At 43.6% G+C, this 23,712-nt stretch overlaps 1 protein-coding gene across 9 annotated transcripts in view; it reads left to right on the top strand.

Annotated features, from left to right (window-relative positions):
- Nucleotides 1–23,712, top strand: part of MARK2 (microtubule affinity regulating kinase 2) — a 174,074-nt gene that overhangs the window by 141,373 nt on the left and 8,989 nt on the right. For 4 of the 9 annotated variants that reach the window (XM_063437702.1, XM_063437699.1, XM_063437698.1 and 1 more), the window contains exons 13-17: nt 535–713; nt 5,589–5,686; nt 6,238–6,387; nt 17,156–17,413; nt 17,770–17,796. In XM_063437702.1, the coding sequence (XP_063293772.1) occupies nt 535–713; nt 5,589–5,686; nt 6,238–6,387; nt 17,156–17,413; nt 17,770–17,796 (712 nt within the window). The remainder of the gene's footprint in view (nt 1–534; nt 714–5,588; nt 5,687–6,237; nt 6,388–17,155; nt 17,414–17,769; nt 17,797–23,712) is intronic. The other 5 variants (XM_063437701.1, XM_063437700.1, XM_063437706.1 and 2 more) reach the window with 3 other exon arrangements.

The raw sequence follows: 23,712 nt of genomic DNA, 5'->3' as shown, positions 1-23,712 counted from the left end.
GCTATGTTTGCAATAGGGTTAATCCAGCCTCCAGTGGCTGTGTCATTGACAGCCACTAGAGGCACTTCTAACTGTGATTTTCACAGTGAGAAGACGCCAGGGTTCCTAGAAAAGCATTGAGAATGCTTTCTTATGGACTGGCTGCGTGCGCAGCTCTTGCCGCGCATGCGCATTCAACCAGTGCCGGAAGAAGAGGGAGGAGAGTCCCAGTGCTGGAAAAGAGGTAATGGATTAACCCCTTCCTCCCCCATCAGTGCCATGGGAGTGGGACCCTGAGGGTGGGGGCACCCTCAGGGCACTATAGTGCCAGGAAAACTAGTATGTTTTCCTGGCACTATAGTGGTCCTTTAAGAGGCAGGATTATGATGCAGAAATCTGCAAACGTTCATGTCTTTTGTGTGCAAAAACTAAAGATATTTTTTGTCTTGAGTGTCCCTTTAAGTTCACAAAAATTCCTATCCAGCATTGTTCTGACCCTGTGCATGTATCGACCTATGGAGTGAAGTATTTTATGAATCTATTTTTTTGTTTCAGCTGGCCCAGCCATCCCAACCTCAAACTCATACTCCAAGAAGACCCAAAGTAACAACGCTGAAAATAAGCGACCAGAAGAGGAAAAGGATAGTGGGCGCAGATCCAATAGCACAGTCAGAGTGCCTCCTAGCCCTTTATCAGGACTAGAGCGTAAGAGGACAACACCAACTCCTTCAACGGTGAGGAGAATCTTTCTGTTTTCCTTTCAGTGATGGTGAATGCAATGTGATGTAGCAGCCATGTTTATCAAAGGAAAATCAGTTAGTTTTTTTCCCCCTTGACTTGGAACTATAGTAACTGGTTTAAAATATGCTTACAGTCTGTTTTATTCAACATTTACACATTCCCTTCTTGCGCATTTGTTACATTTGAATCACCCACTGATGTTTACATTTACTTAGAGGCTTTGATAGCATCATGCATGGATAAATTAAAGTGGATTTCGTTTTAAGAAGCAATCCTGCAGCATGTCCTTTTTAAAAGGAGTTTCTTCTATAAGCTTTAAATATATAATCTTGTCAATACTTTGCAAATTACGAGTCACTCTGCAATGAGCATTGTTACCTGTATTCTGCAAAATATTTATATAGCACATTTTCAAACAAGAACTAAAATAAATTATAACACAGTCCAGAAAGATTTCCACGCAGGGGATAGAATAAGGATGTGCGGGTATGCAGTTGAACATTGCTCAACAAAATACAATACAAACATTAGAAAAGTACACACGTACAAAAGTTATGCTTAAGAATAGCGGAATTTGAAAAATAGAGCCAACACAATAGTAAAAAAGACTGCAAATTCTATTTAAAGAAACACTACAACTCATTGTACTGGTTATGGTGCCAAGAGTTGCCCCCCTCAACCCCCAGTTCATATGCAGCCTTTTGTGGCTGTGGTGCAAAGAAACTCCTCAATTAAAGAAACCTTACAAATCTGTAAAGCACTTTAGCGTGCTGAAGTGCTTTATGTGTGAAGTGTATCCTCCTCCTTTTTTTTTTTTTTCCTTCATTTTACCAAAAGTGCCCATTTCAATAAAAATTGGCATAATCTGAGCTCCTGTTCCAATTGCCGATACAAGTGCTTATTGGCACCTCCTTCACTCCGGATTCGGATTGCTGACTGCTCCGAGATCGATGGGGAAGAAGTCCAGCGGGCAGATCCAGAGCCTGAAACCAGAGATATCGGGACGTTACTGCGCCAACATGCTAGGCCTGAGAAGGCCAAAATGGCGCCCATGGAGGCCTATACTTCTGCTGACTCTGACAAGGATGGCTTACCCAAGACCCTGTCCACCTTCCCCCACCTGCCTACATCTCCATTAGGATCCTCCATGGTTTGAGATGCTGCCCCCTCAACCAAAGCAGATATTAAGGCTTTGTCTCAAGAAATAAGGGCAATGTTTCAGGCAGACATGGCAGTGATGAGGGAGGAGATGGCCACGCTTACCAGTCGAATAGTTACAGCTGAAAAAGGGTGCTGGCTAAACAGATCAACCTGGACTATTGCCATCGCTTACTAAGGTCCCCCAGGGCACCTCTGGAGGCCACTGGAGACGTCCTACTAAAATTTGTGCGGGATTCAGATAGGGGGATTGTCATGGGGGCAACCAGGGGAACCACTTCCACGACCTTTAAAGGGTGCCAGCTAGCCTTCTACCGGACATATCTCGACACTTTATGGAGGCAGTCACTCTGGCAGATCACCCAGCTACTTGGGGAACACAAAATCCCTTATAAATGGGGAGCATGAAGACTTTTTGTGGGGAAAGGCGGTACGACCTACCATGTGACCAACCCGCCACAGACACCCTCACTGTTCCGAGACTCTGCTATCCCCGCGCATCGCCCTTCGTGGTCTGTGGACCGAAACACACCGCACGTGCCTGGAATAGCGGCGCAGCCACCAGGTGCCTTACCACTATGAGTGACAATCCAATATCCCACTTGTGTATTCCCTATTCCTGCACATTGTTCTACAGTTCTACTATCTTATTTAATCAAGTTGTGTTTATTTTGTTACCTTAATCCTCCTGGCTCTGTAAGCGGTCTTTAGGCCAACAGCACTTAGCAACTTCCTTACCCCTAGCATAACATGTCACCCGCAGCTACCCTGCAGGCAGATTCTCGAAGACATGTACTACACGCTATCTTTCTTGCCCATTAAGACCTCCTCTAATTGATGCTGTAAAACCCTGGTATTACATTTTTCCTCCTTATATGTATAATAAAAATTGTGCTAACCCATCAACATATACAGATTATTTACTGCAAATGGCTTCTGTTTATCATAATGTTGTTTCTTGTTTGTATTGTAATGAAAGCACCACAAGAATAAAGAAAAATTAATAAAAAAAAAAAAAAACTCACTCCATGCCTAGAGCATGACGCATTTCCTGCAGCATTGATGGGTTTAGAGTGCTAAAACAGCCTTACCCAACACTTAACTAATTGTAGTGGTTGTGGTGCAGAGAACCTGCAGATGTTCTCCCCCTGGTCTTTGTCAAACCATTTTCTAAAGATTTGTTACAGTCCATGTCACTCTCTGTTGCCTACAGTCTGGCCCTTTGACTTACACAGAAGAGCTTTCCACATTAGCCGTCTCAACTTTTCATGACAATGATGATCTGCCCCAGCAGACGAGGGACTGGGCTATAAATGCCTTAGTTTTTGTCAACATGATTGAACTGAGAACAGTGCCCTTTAATCATTACAATAGCCTGCTTGTGGTTGTTAAAGTACTTGTATGTGTTTGATTTAATGTAGGCCTCACATGTGTTTGGAATATAGAAATAGAAGAGGGATTTTATCTAGTGATGGGGAGGCTTTAAGTTTGGGAGATGAAACTGGGTGCACATTGCTCTTGGTAGATTAAGTGACAAAAACACTGACAAAGCTGTCACAATGATCTTTGGAACAGTACCTAAATTACACAATTCCCACCTATCCATCAAAACTAATTCAAATAGCATACTGACCGCAGTCCACTCTTTCAAATACTTGGGTATGTTGTTAGACCCCAATCTATCTTTTGGTATCAACATAGAAAAACTTGCATCTAAACTTTATCCAAAACTAGGTGCCTTGTACAGAAACAAATCCTGCCTAAGCCCTACAGTAAAGTAAAAGATTGTACAGCAAATGCTGATGCCAATCATTGATTATGGGGATGTAATATATGCACCTGCAGCGCAAACCCACATTAGTAAACGCAATACATTGTATAACTATTCTGCCAATTTGTGCTACAATGTAATTACAGGACCCACCATTGTGACATGCTAAAAAAAATTAAACTGGTTGTCGCTAGAATCCAGACGCACCCTTTCCAGCCTAGTGTTTGAGCTTTTCTGAGAAGCTCCCACCCTACCTGAGCAGAATGCTCTCCTCGGCTGCTCCCACCTCCGATCCAATACTAGCACTTTATTTAGTCTACCTTAATACAAAAAGAAAGCAGCTTGATCCTCCTTTTCCTAATGAGCACCGCAATTGTGGAACGACCTCCCGCACACTTTAAAATCTTCCCCAAGCCTAAAGTCCTTTAAGATCCCTTTCTACAAACCTCAATGCAATGTTTTGTAGACACAGGACATACTTGAAAACAAGAGAAATCTCAATGTATCTTTCCTGGTAAAATATTTTATAAATAAATCAAATAAATAAATATGACTCTGAAAGTTGTATTGTGGGCACTGTTTGCTGAGGTATAGGAATTTTTTGAATATTTGCTTTAGGCAGCTTGACCACATGCTCGTCCTTAAATATGTATTTTTTTTTTTCATTTTATAACTACAGTTTATCCAAGAATCCTTTATAAATGTGTTTCTTGTTTTGCTGCTCAAGTTGACCGTAACAAAGAATTGGCATAACAAGTTCAGCTTGTCCATACAAAATTAAGGGAATACCACTGAATGTGAATGCATGTAATGCTTTTGATGGTCTTGTTGGACTTAGCCCCTTGCATACTGGTTTAAAAAAAAAAAAAAAAAAAAAACACCTGCTCCTCCATACCATAGACAGACTAATCCCTGATATCCAGTTTGGAAAGGTGTGTGGAGATGCACTGCAATTTATACAGCACGCATTACTACAAATGGCTCTAGTTCTTTGTGTGTCATAGATAGACATTTGATTAGTCGGTATGTACCGTGTGTGTATATATATATACAAGCTGTTACTTACCTTTACAGCAGCTCCTGTCAGCTCCGTGCAGTTCCCCTGTCAGCTCCATTCTGCTCACAGTGTAAGTCTTGCGACACCCGCGGACGTCAAAGTGTTGCCACGGGTTACCGTGGCAACGCTCCGCGCGGCACGCAGACCACAAGACTTACACTGTAAGCCGAACGGAGGAGCTGCATGGATGTGAAGGGAGCTGACAGGAGCTGCTGTAAATGTAACAGCTCGCTGCCGGCCCCCCCACTGAACAGCCAATGCCACTGGACCACCAGGAATTCACATAGCCCCCCTCCCTGGCCAGGCAACAAGCAGGGAGGGGGAACAAAAAGATTAAATGAAACAAAAAATTATAAAATATTAAAATAATAAATATTAAACAAATATATATATTAAAATAAAAATGCCCTCCTCCCACCCAGTTTACACACACTACACAAACATACAAACACTCTGTGTGTGTATATGATGCAGAGTGTGTGTATAATGCAGAGGGTGTGTTTGTATGTGTGTGTGTGTGTGTATATAATGCACACACTCTGCATTATATACACACACCCATACAAACACACACACTGCATTCATTATATACACACACAAACACACACTGTAAATAAATATTCACGTAATGTAATTTTATTGGGATTTTATTTAGAAATTTACCAGTAGCTGCTGCATTTCCCACCCTAGTCTTATACTCGAGTCAATAAGTTTTCCCATTTTTATGTGGTAAAATTGGGGGCTTATATTCGGGTCGTCTTATGCTAGAGTGTATACGGTAAAACTAATCACAGGAATTTAGCATGAAGTAATGAGGCATAGAATCACTTTTACCTTGAATTTTTTACTGGCACACCTCTTATTCAGTAATTTCCTCTACAGAACAGTGTCCTGTCTACTGGCACTAATAGAAGCCGCAACTCCCCCATGCTGGATAGAGCCAACCTAGGACCCGGATCTGTTCAGAATGGCAAGGACAGGTAAGAGAACTTGTTGTGATGGCATGTTTTGTTTTTGTTTATTTCTTCTCCTCTCACTAGCTTTTTTTTTTATTTTATTTTTTTTTTTTAAAGCAAAAGGGTAAATAAAATATTGAACTGCAGTTTAATCAGAATTTTAGAAGTATTGTCATGGAAGCATTTACTAGTGTATGTCATTATGGATGTTTAATAAAAAAATGTTTTTAATGCATTAGAAGCTCACGTTGTTCATCCTTAATTAAACTTGTTTGTCATCGGAGTATGAAGTGAAAGATATAAAGATGTTTAGCATTATTGTACTTCATCATTCAAGATGATTAGGATCAGATTAGCTTCTAGCTGTCTCTGCTTACTCCCAAATCACTGGAAAAAGAAGGTTCAGACTCATAGCTGCCTTATGTTAATGTCACTGTTTTAGGTGGCATATTCCTTCCATTTTGTCTAGTTCATTCATTACAGAAAGTCTGTCCTTCATACACTTTTCTTTTTTTTTAGTATGTCTCCATGTTCTGTTTTGTGTCTCCATTCCCACTGTCCTCCATCCCCATTAGCTTCTCCACGCCTGGTTCCCGTGCTTCCACTGCTTCCGCCCCAGCCACTTCTGCTCGGATCCGTCAGCACCAGAAATCCATGTCAACCTCTGTGCACCCCTCAAAACCCGCTCCCTCTTTGGAGGGCAACTGTGACTCCCAAAGATCCAGGCAAGTTTGTAATAGGTTAAAAGGAATATGAGTAATCGTGTGAAAATTGTCCCTGTTCATTCTACTGATGTTTGTAGAGCAGATCACCATTTATGTCGAGTTCATTGTTTAATGTTCACTGACCTTAGGAACGTGTGGAGTTTGTGTTGTATGTATACGCTAGTTTGATATTGTAGTTTTCAGTAGAGGGTCACAGATGGCTTTTGTAGTAGATGTTCAGGAATGTGGCAATTTTTTTTAAAAAAGCTTCTAAAGTAGTATCAGAATCTGCTTGTCCGGACATAAAAGAATTTCAGTTAAAAAGTTTGGTGACCTTGCTTAAACCTGGACATTGACAGGATTGCTCACTGAACTCTAAATTTGAATTTCATTTAAGGGAATTTAAACATTGAGGCAAAAATAGCTTATCTGGAAAAAAAAAAATAAGTCACAACTGATTATTTTTGCCTCTGTTTTTCCATTTAGATATAATTTGGGAAAATTTGGAGTTTAGTGTCTTTTCCTCTGTCCACCTTTATACTTTGTGTGTTGTGACTGTGTTCAGAGTTTGTTGTCTGTATGTAATGCTCTTATGCATGCTCGTTTGCAGTGTGTAGGGTGTGTGGATGGGGTTGCTGAATGCATGTAGTATTTGTGGGGCGATCATATACTCTGGAAGTCTAGTATGTGTCCTGAATCCTTGGTTACCTAATGTAGGAATGTGAGGTCTGCATCTTCACTGGGTGGAGACCTCCTTAAATCACTCACTCGCAGGCCCTGCACTCAGTGAGCCAGAGTGCAGGCTGGGAATATCGGTTGCTGCACTGTAACTCATTTCCTGATGTTTAGTCCACAGATATTGGAATCACATGGAAATCTGCTTTTGAGACTTACAATATGTTAGTCACGTTATTAATAGATAAATTAGTGTGTCCGTCCGTCCGTACTTGACTATACCTGTAGTGTATAAGGAATAAAATCCTCTGGCTTTTCTGTAAACTTAATTTGCTCTTGAGGTGTCCACCACAAGTGATATGACAATTGTTCAATCTCTTCTGACCTTTGTCAAGGCCAGGTTTACTTACAAAGGACGCTCTACATAACCATTTATCCTTTTATAGATAAATTACTTTTGTCAACTTTAAAACCATTTTGGGGGGTGTAGCCTAACTGCAGAGTTGTCCAGACGCATCTCGAGAGAGCTCAGAGAGAAACTAGCAAAACATAACTTTTATATCGACTTATACCACAAATATCGATCATTCACATCTTGCAGTCTCAAAGCACTATTGCGAGCTCCAGCATATCTAAGCCTGAACAGCCCTGCTGGGTTTTGACAGTTCCTAGAGTTTGCCTCTGCCCTTGGTTCCCTGTCATCTGCAGAGTCCACCTGAGCATACACTATCCCCCCTCCCTGTCGGTGAGGGAAATCCTGGCATCTATCACTGGTGCTCTAGTGCCCACTAGAGGCACATTTTATTAACTAAGCCAAGTGAGAGTGCCTTCTCGAACATGGCGGACACCAACTGCCTGCTAGACAACAGAAACCAGCAGTCTCCTGTTTTGAGACGACTCAGCCAGATACTTACATTCTTCTGGGCTAAGCTTCATCATTGGCAACATACCCTTGTACCAAGATAGCCGATACCTAACCCCCTGCCCCCCCTGCAACATCAGAGTCAGAGGCTTTTTCAGAGCACTATCCAGGCAGTAGAGCCCATTTCTAAGCAATCCTCCAGGCCGCAACAATCGTTGCTCCTGCTGAAACTGAGAGATGACCCATCGCACTGTGCCTACTTGGAGCTATCATGGGCAAGCAGAGTCTGGCAGTTCCAGCAGCTGCCACAGTGGCAAGTGCACATCTTCCAATATCCCTGTCTGAGTGGACAGTCAAATACAGGCATGTGATTTTTTTATTTTTTTTGTGGCATCTCCTACTCCTACTACTGATTGTGACTAATGCTCTACCTTATTTTTGTAAATAATGTGCAGTTTATCGTACTCATGTTATCTAATGGATATCACACTTTACCAATTAATATCTTGTAAACATGTGGTATCTTATGTATATTTTTGCACGTCAAAAATATAGTATTTATAAAAGAAAAAAAATCCTTTGAAACTATTTTAAATGTTCTATACCTACTAGTGAGAATTCTGTACACATGACGTCTTGCAATTGCACTTGGCAAATCCACTTGCTCCATGGTAACATGGAAAACTTTTGTATGTGAATATCTCCCTGCTGACCACATAATGTGGCTAGTGCAGTCTCTAAAGTTTGTCTTAATGTGATATTTATATGAATCATCTGTGATCAAGTTATGATTTGAGTTTGTATTTCGCCAAGTATTAAAATAGACACTATAGTCACCAAAACAACTTGTGCTTAATGAAGCAGTTTTGATGTATAGATCATGTCCCTGCAACTTCACTGCTCAATTGTCTGTCATCTGGGTGTTAAAGCGGCACTGTCATGCCGAACTTACCTTTCCTCAATCTCTTCCTCTTCTCCCCCTCTCTCGGGATCTGTTATTCTTTTCTTCCTGTCTTCTTTAGTTTTCTTTAAAATCATAAGACAAAGTAGGGACTCTTTGCCTTATGGAGGATTCCTCCGCTTGACCAGCTCTGACCAGCGGAGGAGCAAAGTGTGCTTCATTTCCGCTGGTCAGAGCAATTTTCCCATGATCCCTAGCTTTCCTCCCTGTTCCCACAATTCTTCCTGTCAGTATTGCCGAACGTCCTGTCACTTAGACAGAACGCCGGCAAAACTGCCGAATTGCATCCTAACAGAATGAGAAGAGTTTCTCCATTCGTGTTAGGATGCAATTCGGTACTTTGTTCGTATCGGAATTTAATTCTAATGAATGAAACGCCGATCCTATTCATTGCTGTGGCTGCATCTTGCAGCCGCTTAGTAGATAACTCCCTAATTCCCACGGTATCAGGGAGCTATCTACTAAAAGGCTGAAAGACCTAAATTGTTCTTTCAGCCAAATTTACTAATACAAAGTAAAGATTACTTAGTATTAGTAAATAATATGCCCCTACTCGCCATATCACGAGTAGGGGCATGTGTAGTAAGCAGTGAGCAGCCCTGCGCGGTGGGTGGGGGCCCTAAATAAAGATGGGGGGACCTACTGTCCTCCCCGTCCTCCCCCTCCCCCCGGCCCCCACCCCTGCGCGGTGGGTGGGGGCCCTAATAAAACAATAAGGGGGGGGGGAACCTACTGTCCTCCCCCCCCTGGATGCCACCCCTGCGCAGTGGGTGGAGGCCCTAATAAAACAATAAGGGGGGGACCTACTGTCCTCCCCCCCTGGCCCCCACCCCTGAGCGGTGGGTGGGGGCCCTAAATAAAGATATGGGGGGGGACCTACTGTCCTCCCCCCCCCCCCCCCGGCCCCCACCCCTGAGCGGTGGGTGGGGGCCCTAAATTAAGATATGGGGGGGGGTCCTACTGTCCGGCCCCCACCCCTGAGCGGTGGGTGGGGGCCCTAATAAAACAATAAGGGGGGGACACCTACTGTCCTCCCCCCTGGCCCCCACCCCTGAGCGATGGGTGGGGGCCCTAATAAAACAATAAAGGGGGGGACCTACTGTCCTCCCCCCCGGCCCCCACCCCTGAGCGGTGGGTGGGGGCCCTAAATGAAACACCCCACCCCCAATCAAGGTGACTAGGGGTCCCAAGCCCCTAGTCACCCTCCCTCCTCCCCCACCCAAAACAAACTATCCCCTACCTACCCCATCACCCTAAAAATAGTGAGGGGGGAATAAAATAACTAACCTGTAAAAAAAAAAAAAAAGAAAAGAAAATTTAACTTGCCATTTGACGTCTAAAATCTTCTTTCTTCAGCCCCCAAAAAAGGCCAGATAAAAATCCATCATAACCGTCGCACAAAAAACAGAGCGCCCCAAAAAAATTAATCCTTGTTCGCCCTTCGAGGGCACGCCGCGTACTGAGCTCCGCAGGGCGGGTTAAGGCTTATAAAGCCTTGCCCCGCCCTGCAATTAGGCTTAGAACACTCCGATTGGTTGGTTTTTACACAGCGTGGGAAAGTTCTTTGGAATTTTCCCACGCTGTGTAAAATGACACAGCACTGTGATTGGATGGATTTCAAGCCATCCAATCACAGTGCTTTGTGTCATTTTACAAGCTTGGGAAAGTTGTTTGGAATTTTCCCACGCTGTGTAAAATGACAAAGAGCACTCTGATTGGCTTAAACCCACCAATCAGTGTGTTCTTGGCCTAATTGCAGGGCGGGGCAAGGCTTTATAAGCCTTCCCCGCCCTGCGGAGCTCAGTTTGCGCGGAGCCCTCCCTGGGTGAAGATGGATTATTTTTTTTGCGCTCAGGTTTTTTCTTTTTCGTTGGTTTTTTTTTTTTTTTTTTTTTTGCACTCGGGTTTTTTATTTTATTTTTAGTTCGACGGGTATGATGGTTTTTTATTTGGCCTTTTTTGGGGGCTGAAGAAAGAAGATTTTAGAAAAAGGAAGACGTCGAATTGTAAGTTTCATTTTACTTTACAGGTTAGCAATTGTATTCCCCCCTCACTATTTTTTAGGGTGAGAGGGGTAGGTAAGGGGCATTTTTTATTTAGGTGGGGGGTGGGTGACTAGGGGCTTGGGGACCCCTAGTCACCTTGATGGGGGGGGGGGAGGAATTGACTTAGTGCCCCCACCCGCCGCCTGGGGGCGGGGGGAGGACAGTAGGTCCCCCCCCATTATCATTATGGTCCCCACCCGCCGCCCAGGGGTGGGGGCCGGGGGGGGGGAGGACAGTAGGTTCCCCCCACCCACCGCCCAGGGGGGGTGGACAGTAGGTTCCCCTCCCCCCCTCATTACCATTATGGCCCCCACCCGCCGCCCGTGGGGGGGGGGGGGGAGGACAGTAGGTCCGCCACCCAGGGGTGGGGGCCGGGGGGGAGGACAGTAGGTCCCCCCCCCCCCTCATTACCATTATGGCCCCCACCCACCACCCAGGGGCGGGGGGGGGAGGACAGTACGTCTCCCCCCGCCCTCATTACCATTATGGCCCCCACCTGCCGCCCAGGGGTGGGGGCCGGGGGGGGGGAGGACAGTAGGTCATATTGACCCCCATAGAGTGAGGGGGGTACCTGGGGGGCTTATGAAGTGGTGGGGAGCACAGCTCCCTGACGCTTCTGTCTTTACATATTACAAGGAGGGAGCTGCACGCTGGTATCTCCCTCCTTGTAATAAACCGAACGAGCAAACGAACACTGATATTCGGTGTTTGTTTGTTCGTTTGATTTTTTTCTATTCATTCGTCTGTCTGATTGAATGAATAGGTGAAATTCCCGTCCGCTTGTCCAGGTGTTTCACTGGGCATGTGTGGGAATCTCACAGTCTATCTAGTGTGGGCAGATGACGTGTCCTACAGAGACTTCATCTACCCACACAAAGATGGCGGTTCCCTGAATAAAGATCGGGGCAGAAAATAAAGAATAAAAAATAGGTAATGTGGGGGGCTTAGGGGCATTTGGGGTGACTAGTGGAGGCGGGAGGGGGGTTAAAAAAAACCGGGATTCGGCATGATAGTGCCGCTTTAAATCACTTAATTATGCAGAGCAGGAGATCACTTTTACAGCAAGTTAACATCTGATTGAAAGTGAAACCATTTTGTTTTCATGCAAGCAGACAGAAACCAAAGTGATTTAACTCCTAAATAGCAGTGAATTGAGCAGTGAGACTGCAGGGGCATGAACTATGCACAACAACTCATTACGCTAAAGTTGTTTTGGTGACTATAGTGTGCCTTTAATGATCTACCGTATATACTGGAGTATAAGTCGAGTTTTTCAGCACATTTTTTGTGCTGAAAAACCCCAACTCAACTTATACTCGAGCCAGTGTCTGTATTATGGCAAATTGCATTGCCATAATACAGACAGGGGGCTGTGGGGGCTGCAGATAGTTTACTTACCTCTCTTGCAGCTCCTGTCAGCTCCCTCCTCCTCCTCCGGTCCGGTCAGCACCTCTGTCAGCTCCCAGTGTAAGTCTCGCGAGAGCCGCGGGGTCATAGTGCGGCTCTCGCAAGACTTACAGTGTGAGCTGGCAGAGGGAGCTGCACGGACCGGCGTGGAGGAGGAGGGAGCTGACAGGAGCTGCAGGAGAGGTAAGTAAGAGTGCCCATCCACTGGACCACCATGGAGTGAGAGCCCCCCTCCCTGCTATGTATAAAGCAGGGAGGGGGGACGAAAAAATTAATAAAAATATAAATAATAATTTTAAAAAAAAATAATAATAATAAAAAAAAAGAATTAAATGCCCACCCCCCACCAAGGCTCTGCAACACACACACACACACTGCACTCATACACACTGCACTCATATACACACACACTGCACTCATATACACACGCACTGCACTCATACACACACGCACTGCACTCATACACACACGCACTGCACTCATACACACACGCACTGCACTCATACACACACGCACTGCACTCATACACACACGCACTGCACTCATACGCACTGCACTCGCACTCATATACGCACTGCACTCGCACTCATATACGCACTGCACTCACACTCGCACTGACGCACTGCACTCGCACTCACTCGCGCACTCACTCGCGCACTCACTCGCGCACTCACTCGCGCACTCACTCGCGCACTCACTCGCGCACTCACTCGCGCACTCACTCGCGCACTCACTCGCGCACTCACTCGCGCACTCACTCGCGCACTCACTCGCGCACTCACTCGCGCACTCACTCGCGCACTCACTCGCGCACTCACTCGCGCACTCACTCGCGCACTCACTCGCGCACTCACTCGCGCACTCACTCGCGCACTCACTCGCGCACTGCACACGCACTGCGCACGCACGCACTGCACTCGCACGCACTGCGCACGCACGCACTGCACTCGCACGCACGCACTGCACTCGCACGCACTGCACTCGCACGCACGCACTGCACTCGCACGCACGCACTGCACTCGCACGCACGCACTGCACTCGCACGCACGCACTGCACTCGCACGCACGCACTGCACTCTCACGCACGCACTGCACTCTCACGCACGCACTGCACTCTCACGCACGCACTGCACTCTCACGCACGCACTGCACTCTCACGCACGCACTGCACTCTCACGCACGCACTGCACTCTCACGCACGCACTGCACTCTCACGCACGCACTGCACTCTCACGCACGCACTGCACTCTCACGCACGCACTGCACTCGCACGCACGCACTGCACTCGCACGCACGCACTGCACTCTCACGCACGCACTGCACTCGCACGCACTGCACTCGCACGCACGCACACACACACTGCATTCATTATATACACACACTGTAAATAAATATTCAATTAATATAATTTTTTTTAGGATCTAATTTTATTTAGAAATTTACCAGTAGCTGCTGCATTTCCCACCCTAGTCTTATACTCGAGTCAATAAGTTTTCCCAGTTTTTTGGGGTAAAATTAGGGGCCTCGGCTTATATTCGGGTTGGCTTATACTCGAGTATATATGGTAATTGAATTAATCGGCAAAATAGCATGGGGATGCGTGCTTAGGATGTAGATATTTGTTTTGGCATTACTGGCAGTGGCTAGATTACGTTTATTCAATCTTTAAGTAAAATTAGCACTTTTTAGTTATTTGTGCTTAATGCAATTGTTTTCATAAGTGAAATAGCCCATCCAGTTTGCTTAAAGCAAAACTGGCATCTATTTCTTTATTTTTTACAAAATTAGATAAAATAAACTAGATGACTTTCCTCCGAAATACATGCTCTCAAACCTTCCCCCTCCTCCCCAAAAAAATCTGCATATTTGTACATGATTGGTGTTAATGGTAAGATCCACCAGCGCAGGTGAAGACAGGGATATTCTTGGTTTGCAGAGATTTACTTTGCACATGATAATTCCAGTTATGTCAGTGCTTGGCGTCTAGCTTAAATGATTTGCAAGACAAACTCTGAAAACATTATATAAAAATGTCCTTTAATAAAAGAATATAGTGGAATTTCAATTGTATGCTGACAAATATTATCGGTCTGCTTCCCCTCAGCATACATTTGAATAGGGTATTGGATAACCGGAATAGCATGTTGTTAATTATTTCCCCAATCTTCATTGTCAGCGCTGTCATCCTGTTCCTGGTTGAGGTCCAATAAAATGCTTCTAATAGAGAAGCATTGATGGACCTGTGGCGCATGCACGACAAGTGCTGCTAATGCACCAAATGGAGCCCGAGGGAGGGAGTTCGGGATGCCAAAAGAGTGGACAGAAGGAGGCAAAGTAGCAAGGAAGGGATACATGTAATTTAATTTAGGGAGTGAGGTAGGCTGAATTGGAGTGAGACAGGGCTGGCATAAGGAGGCGAATTTAGTGGGGACGTTAGAAAAGCTAATTACACCTGAAGCCAGAGCATAAAGGTAATTTTTGCACTTAATTAACATTAAGTAGCATGGAACAGTTCTGGGCTGCCTAATTTGCATATGCCGGGGGTGTAACAAACCTCTGGCACTAAATTGCAGATATTTGTGTATGTGCAGCGTTTAAAGCAGAAACACTGCACATATAGATTCCTTTCTCTGTGACCACATCTAAAAGCAGTGGCCGTGGAGGTTGGAGTGCCTCTGTAAAATACGGTTTCTGTTAATGCTGATTCACATATTCATACCCCTTTTAACGACCAAACTTCTGAAATAAAAGGGAATCATGACATGTCACACATGTCATGTGTCCTTAAGGGGTTAAATGTTAACTTTTGATTACAGCAAAAATTATAGTCACAGAGTGTTGCATATTTTGTTTCTTTCACAATTTAAAAGTAGATAGGCACACTTTTATAATGGCTGTTTCCTTGTAAAATTATAGTACTTTATTTATTTTAATGTTAAATACTCTTATTTGTAAAGATCTGGGGGTAGGTGGGGGGTTACAGCATTCACAGCAAATATTCTAACATCATACATTATATAGTAAGTAGTAGCTCCAGGCATTGCATACGTGAGTCACAAGCACAATGTGCACATGTATATGTTATTTGGTCGTATAATGACAGTACACTGAACATTACATTAAAGGTTCCAGTATATCATGTTTACAATAATAAAGCCTTGCCCAATCTCCATGTGCCCCATAGCCCCCACGTCTCTTGAACTAATTTTGTATAAGGAAAGATAGAGGTGAAGCAATGCTTATATCTACATTGCTTGCTATGAGCTGCTGGGCTGTCAAGATAATATGCAGTATTAATTTCCGTTTAAATTTGGGAATATTAGTAAAATTTTGGTTCGCAGTCAGGTCCTTTATAAGGGAGTGAATTGCCTCCCAACATTGTCTAAAGGCTGTACAGCTCCACCATATGTGGGTCATGTTTTTTTTAGCACTGTTGCATCGTCAACAGAGCGGAGAAGTGAGAGTGAACATTTTATGTTGCCTCGATGGGACTGGATAGCATCTATAGAGTACTTTCTGGTGTTGCGGAGCGTGTGTTGCGGAGTGTATCAGACCCAACGGCCCATTACACACATTATCCCATTGTTTCAGAGAAGTGGAGCATTGAAGCTCTGATTCCTGTTGCTTTGCATACTTTGGCTCTGGGAAAGTCAGATGGGCTGAAAGTAATCTCTAGCACATGGAAATCGTGTAGCCCCTTCTTTGAGCCAAGGTGCAGCGTGGAATGTGGAAATACAATAAGTGAGGGTCTGGCATTGCCAGAGAGAGGTTGGACGCACATAGTTTTGACCTATACTTATCCCACGCCCATAGAAACAGTTGTATCTGAGAGGGAATATCTTTTATATTAGCTCGATGGTGTTTGGGGAGCCACATGAGGTCAGTAAAATTGTATGGTTTTAGAGAGGCTTGCTCTAATTTAACCCACTGGGGGCCTGTCTTATATAGTGGCCTAGTAATACATTTGTACATTCGGGCCTGCCAGTCCACCAACTTTTGTCGGTGCTTGCATGAGTGTACTCTGGGTCGCCCGCCCGCCCATCCACCCACACAAATTTGTTGAGATCCGTTTTGTATGGATTTAAAGTAAGAGTTTGGCAAATCAAGGGTGAGTGTGCGAAAAAGATACTGTATTCTAGGGAGTATCGACAGTTTGAAGGCTACTATAAGTTCTGTCCAGGACAAAAATAAAGGAGACCATTTTTGTAACAATTGCCGGCAACCTGTCCATACTGTGACAAAATTGGCTGGGAGCAGATCTGCTGGGTTTTTCTTAACTGTGATACCAAGGTATTTAAAAAAAAAAAAAAATTGTATCTGTATCCAGTCAAAGGCATATGGTGTACGAAGCAAAATTAGCAAAGTGGCTGAGAGCCCTTAAGCAGGGCCTGGATTTTGTTAGTGTTAAGTGCATAGTAATAAACCGTACCATAGTATAGTACTTATTTTAATGTGTTGTCTTATAGAAAAATAGAAAACAATGTTATTATATTGTGACATCTTTTTATATTTTGTTTTTTTCTGGGTTTTTTTTGTTTGTTTTTTATAATGCAACTATTTTTTATAATTGGGCCACCTTGAACAACCTTTCAGACAATAAGTAGCTTTGATAACTAATTATTATTCTTCACTGTATCCAAGCACCCTTTTATGACTGTTTTTCTGTTTTGTTTTGTTTTTTTAACATTGTATTACTCACAAAGCAAAAACCATGCACTACTGGGATTTATTTTTTTAATAAAAAAAATCAAAGATGTTTACACTTTAAAATTGGAAAATAGTTTTGCCTTCTGATAATGTAAAATGGAATCACTTTATTTACCTTCTGGCTCTTTACAGCACGGCTCCACAGCGACTTCCAGTGGCATCCCCTTCAGCTCACAACATTAGTAGTGCTGCCCCAGACAGGGCCAACTTTTCCCGTGGTGTCACCAGCCGCAGCACTTTTCATGCAGGTCAAATTCGCCAAGCTCGGGACCAGCAAAATCTGCAATTTGGAGGTGTCACGCCAGCATCTCCTTCAGGAAACAGCCAAGGACGACGGGGGGGAGCAACAGGGAGCATCTTCAGCAAGTTCACTTCAAAGTTTGTGCGCAGGTGAGAATTAATATATGTGAGCTCTAACATATTAGGGGAGTGGAGGAAGATACTATGGATTTGTTTTTGTGAGAAAATAAGTTTTCTGTTATCCCACACTGGCTTAGAAACTTATAGAGTAAATGATTGCTTTTACAAGGTACTTTGACAGGTCATAGAAAAAAAGTACTTATCTAAAGAGTGTGTTTTCTTATTGGGGAAAAAAAAAGAGGAAGCAGATTTACTGTAACATAGTGCAGACATTTTTGCTAGGAAGTGATTAGAAAAGTGTAAATGCAATATTTAGACATATTTTTTTTTGTCCTGTCCCCTCACTTAACTTTTTTTTTTCTGTTTTCCTCCCACACTCTGTCTAGAAATCTGTCTTTCAGATTTCCAAGAAGGTAGGCATGGATTCCCTCAATCCTTCTCCCCTCCTGCTCATACATTTTTTTTTTCTTTTACTTTATGTCCACTAACCACCCTTTCATTTGTCCCACTCCGTCTTTTTTGGGGTCAGTGTGCGTGTTTGTGGCTTAATACAGAGAACTGTGGCAGTTTCAGGGTATTAAAGATGCACATGTTAAATCCTGCTATTCACATGATATCAAAAGTGCCATATATTTCTTGCGGAGGGTACTGAACTGCCTCATGTCTCTGACTGTCTTTTCCAAGGTGTAACCGTTACTTTCCAGATCTTTCTAACTGTACTATGGCACTTTCCTCTCTGTGTTCTTATTGCTAAAGATTTGATAGATCTTAATTTCTTTATTTGGTTATTTCTTCCCTTTGAACACTGCAGTTACTTGGTTATTCCCTTATTCATGATAAATCCTATTGCGTTTCTTGCTAGAGGTGATCATCAATCAGAAATGCAAACCGTTTTCTCTGTACAGCTTAAGTTTAAATATAAATAAGCCTCTGTGGCTTTTTATAAACTGTAATAGATATGTTATCGGTAGCCTTCAAACTAACTTACTATCCAGTAAATATTATCCACAAAACAGTGCCATCCTGTTTACCAGGCTTACATGGTATATCAAATCTTGCACACAGTGGCATTTATTTATAATGCACACAGCATTACCCCTGTTAGAGAATAATTCAGAAGCATTAGTTGCAGAAAACACACCTTCTGCAGTGTTCTAAGGACTTTTCACTTCTGGTGCTTGGCACTCTTTGCCAGCTTCATCAGAGACAGGTGTGTCTTGTGTTTTGTTTTATTATTTTTCTTTAATCTATTTCCTCCACACTTTGCCATACAAAATTCTATCTTCTCGCTGTCCCATCCCATCCCAAAACTCCCTGCTTTCTGCATCTGGACACGTGCGGAATCGCTCTGAGTGTGTGAATAGAGGAGTCATCTGCTCATGCACGGCCACCTTCATTCTGCATCGGAGAGACTGATAGAGGGCTTTATCAGCTACTACAGCATGTACCAACCATTAACCTTCCAGATGGGCAATAGAACAACTGACTGTAAAACAGGACAGCATAGGGGTAGTAATACCTGCCATTCGTTAGAAGGAATCCTAAAAGTAACAATGCTTGTTTAAATGTATGAAAAGGCAGAATCCAGCTTTTTAAATTTAATTGTGTTTGGAGAAATAAATGAAAAAATATAAAAGGTATTTTATGGGGCGTAGACTACCACCTGGGATGTTAGATGAACCTATGTTTGTTTGTGTGAGAGAATTAATTCAGTAGTGAGGATATAAGCTATTTGTCAGTGCAGACAACATAATCTAGGGTTTTATGTGTTTGCTAAACATTGGGTATCTCAGTATCATTGTAAAGGCGATCATAAGAATTTTGTCTGATTTGTTTAGAATTAGTTATCATAGTTACCAGGGCCCTCGTCAATCAAAATGATGATCAGTGCTACCACAAATTAAGTTACCACCATGGCCACTTCTGTGATTTAAAGTGGTCATGGAGTAAGGAGTCTGTATGTATAGTTTTTTGGCTTTAAAAACACTACACATACTGAGATTTGCCATTTGTGCTGGAGGCTAGTTGCACCCAAAGCACACGTGATGTTGGCAAACCAGAACTCTGTTCTAATGTCAGTTCTGTGCATAAATTACATTTGTTAGCATGCACTTCAGGTTGACAAAAGTCAAATCTTCCACTTGCAGGCAGAGGCCTGCAAGGTGAAGCTAGCCCTCACCTTCCACCCTCCCTCCTTATTGCTCATTTGTTGTTTTATTTTTTTTGTTTGTTTAAACCCTTACTCCCTCCTCTCCGCCTCCCTCCCGTCTCATGTTTGGAGTGCGCACATGTGCTCAGGGCCCTCGAAAAGGTCCAGTGACAGTTACCCAGCGCTGGATTTCAGGTAAGTAAAACTTTTTTTTTCTTCAGGTTTTGCATTCTCCACAGTGGCTAATAGGGCATATTACACTGGAAAGATCCCTCCTCTCAAAAAGGTTAACCCTTTAAAGGGACACCCCACTACCCAAATAAAAATCACTATTTAGTATATACCCCAGTGAAAAATTGCATGCATTTAATTATGCATTTTGTTCTTTGGGGCTTGATCTAAAAACAGCTTGTAAAAAATACATTTATCTTGTCTGAAGTCTTTGCAACCTCCGCCCCTCTCCCCCCAATCCAGCCCAGATTTTCAATGACTTGTCGAATCACAGACTTCCCAATACAGCTCAAAGTCTGCAGAATATATAGGGCAATATACCATGGCGTCACAACACTTCTGGGTGGCAAAAGCCGAAGCATTCTAGTGCTAGTGCAGGCTAGCTAGTAGTACTCACCATTAGGTCCATACTTCTCTCTGCTCCTCCGGGCCTGCTCAACAGTCAGTCCGCAGCTCTCATTCACCTCGAAGTGTCAGAGCACCTCGGTCACGGACTTGGAGTGCGCGCTGTCCATGGTGGCTGCTCCCGGCACCTGACCCCGAACAATTGCGGGGGTTCTAGAACCTTGGCTAATCCAACCCACGGTCGGGGGCATTCGGAAAGGTGGAGGGGTCTGGCACTTACAGAATGAAGAAGAACAGAAGAAATGCACTCAGTAGTCGGAGAGCAAGTCAGGAGGGGGATGCAGAAGGAGGCGGCGGAGGAGGTCCTGACAGGGGAGTAGCTCTGCTCCGGAGTCCTGTGTGGGTCCCGCATGCCACAGCCACCATGGAGCACCGAAGAGCACCTTGATAAAGATACACGACTAGCTATGACAGGCTTTGCGGAAGAACAAGATGTGTTCCTAAAGGTCAATTATTTTGATCTTTGCTTCTACTGAAAACTAATACAATTCCTGCAGCACCCTTTTCTACAACCATGATTCCACTGATCATTTCTTGGAAATGGCTTTGACTAGCCCTTGAACATTGTTAGTAGCTCAGCTCTGATTGGAAGGGTTGTTTTCTGGTTGTTGTTTTTTCTTCGATTTTCCTATTTAAGCTGTGCATGAAGGGTTATCCTTGTGAGCTGCTGAAATCATGAAAATGCTTATGTCTTGAAGCAGTTGGCTTTAAAAATAAAACCAAAACATATTCTGTACAATAATATGAAGAGGAAAAAGGGGGACAAACATCCTTGCAGAGAATGCCAGGTAAATCAGCTATTTACATCCACATCTATGGGACAGTTTTCTCTTCAGGTCAGTGGAAGCCGCTTGCATTCCACCACCTGGAAGTATATTGGTTCCTATTGTTTACAGACATTCTGAAATGCCGTATTGACAACTTACATATAGTAAGTCACTGGGTTCTAAAATATCAGCTGTACCTCTTCAACCAGGTCCAAGGAGTCAAAACGTATTTTGGAAGTTATTTTTGAAGCATTTCACATCGGAGTTGTCCTGATGAGCAGCTCCAGCCTAATTGTTGTTCCTCTTTAGCCAATCTTGATTTGTTTGAGGGGGCAATCTGAGAACTGCCTATATTACAAGCTTTTAACCATTCTTTTGTGTCTTTTGTGTTTTGTTCAGTAACAATTTTCAGTTAGTCATATCTCATATTGGCCAAACTTTCTGAATAACGTGCCAAAACAAATCCTTATTGAATTCAATATGGCCTCATCTGCATCAGTTGAACTAATTTGCAGAAACAGAGGACATCCTTGGAAATAAAATACATTTGTAAAAGAGCTGGGAAATATTAAAATGAAAATGGTGAGCCCAAACCCATTTCAGTGAGCAGAGGTAAGAAGATTACAAGTACACTTCTGCTTACTATGTAAAGGAGCACTCAATGATGGTGCTGACACCAGTTTTAAATGTTTTGTATAGATACTGCATTAAAAAAAATATATATATACTGTAAAGAAACATTTGAATAGTACAGTGGCAAAGCATTATAAATTAAAAAATGCCTTCAAATATGCTCAACTGACCAAATATGTCCATACCTTGCCACAGGGACCAGCACTCAATAGAGATCGAACCACATTTGAACAGCTCTGCCAACATCCAGATCCAATCTTGCACGGAATCTTCCTATTATACTCCACACTTCAAACAGGGACCCCCACCGAGAAACCCCTCTTCATGGGACGATGGGAGACGGCCGTAGACAGATCATTCACAGACGCGGAATGGGACTCCATCTGCTATTTCACACACCACTGCTCGACACACAGCAGAACCCAAGTGACAGCCTATAAACTGCTAACACATTGGTACAAAACACCATACATAATGCACAAAATAAACACCGACCACAAAGAGATGTGCTGGAGATGTGAGAGAGAGGTGGGCACCACATTACACATCTGGTGGGAATGTGACATGATCAAAACCTACTGGACAGGGATACACAAGATATTAGAGAAGTTCTCGGATGCGTGCCCCCCCCCCCCCCCATCTGGGACCGGCTGAAATGCTACTACACTATACACCCATCCTGAGATCAAAGTATAAGAAATCCATGCCGGTTAGAATACTGAACGTGGCTAAACAACTCCTCCCCCAATTTTGGAAGCAAAAGATAACCCCCCCTCTTAAAGCCTGGCAACCCCAACGAAATACACAGACATATGGACACACTGGATCCTAGAGACGGCGAAGGAAGACTTCCAACAGAGCCTCCGACAGACTAACTAGACGACAGATACTGACCACCCACTACCGCCACTCCTCCTCCCACGCCACTACCCGTCCCCACTACCCCCAAGGTAAAAACTGGTCAAATGCACCCAATAGGACGCACTAGACCAGAGATTCACAATACACTGTCAGCAGACAAAACACAGAAAACTAAAGAGGAGAAACCCAAAACAGACAATAGAACCAGGGCAGCCAAGGGGCAGGAAACCCGACCGGCATAAACCAGCTAACACAGGGACCGGTTAGCCAGACTGCACCCCAGAAGGTGACAGGCAGACAGGGTCACGTAAGCAATAGGACAACACACGAGAACCACGGCTGGAACCGTGCAGATAAACCCCACACACAGACTCTACACGAGGACCCAAGTGAACCAGGAGACCACGGGGCACGGGAGACCAAAGAATAAGACTGAGGACAGTTAGGGAGGGCTATCTTCCAGTAGACTCCAGGGAGATCCCGGGACGGGAAAATGTAGATAGGGACCCAGCTCAAAGATCGGGATACATGGGTTTACACTCCTGTAAATAAAATGTAAGGGACCTGCGTGTCCATCATACTTGTGGGCCTGCGAGCCCAAACATACCTATGCATAAACTTAACTTGCTACAACCCTAAGTCATATGAATACATGCGAAATTGAGGCCTGCGAGCCTCCCGGTTCATTGTTGAAAGAAAAACAAATAAAGTATATTTACAAAAAAATTTAAAAAACGCCAAATGATCCTACATGAGTGTAGACAGATGATGGGTCCTTTTCCCACTAGACATACAATGCATCACCATCCCTGGGTTCTGCATACAGCACGTGAATCCTAAACCCAATCAAATGGATTAAAATGTCGTTGTGTTTTTGAAGAAGGGGAGATTTTAATCAGTTTTATCAAGTATTGCATTCAAGTCCTGTGTGAAGGACCTGTCACTGGTGATGGAGTTTTATATAAAGCCAAATATTTTTTCTTGAGTAAAATAATGATTTGGTTACAGAATATGATCATATATTGTGTAGGCCTGTCACTGGTCAAAAGTTACACTTTTGTTTCATTAAGGCACATGAACTCTGAGTTATTTAAACCCCTGCTTAAAAGTTATGTATGTAGTCCAACATTTCGGAAGCAGCTTCATTCATACATAGGCCCTGAAAGGCATAAGAGAGACAGTTAGAAATGTGGAAACATCTGTGATCTGCTCGTGGCATGTAGGCAAACACCATACAAGGACTATTATAGCCAAGATGAAGCTGTAACTTATTGGAGCATAGG

The sequence above is a fragment of the Pelobates fuscus genome, chromosome 12, assembly GCF_036172605.1.
Source record: "Pelobates fuscus isolate aPelFus1 chromosome 12, aPelFus1.pri, whole genome shotgun sequence".
Lineage (NCBI taxonomy): Eukaryota > Metazoa > Chordata > Amphibia > Anura > Pelobatidae > Pelobates > Pelobates fuscus.
This window is presented reverse-complemented; position numbering and strand designations above follow the sequence as displayed.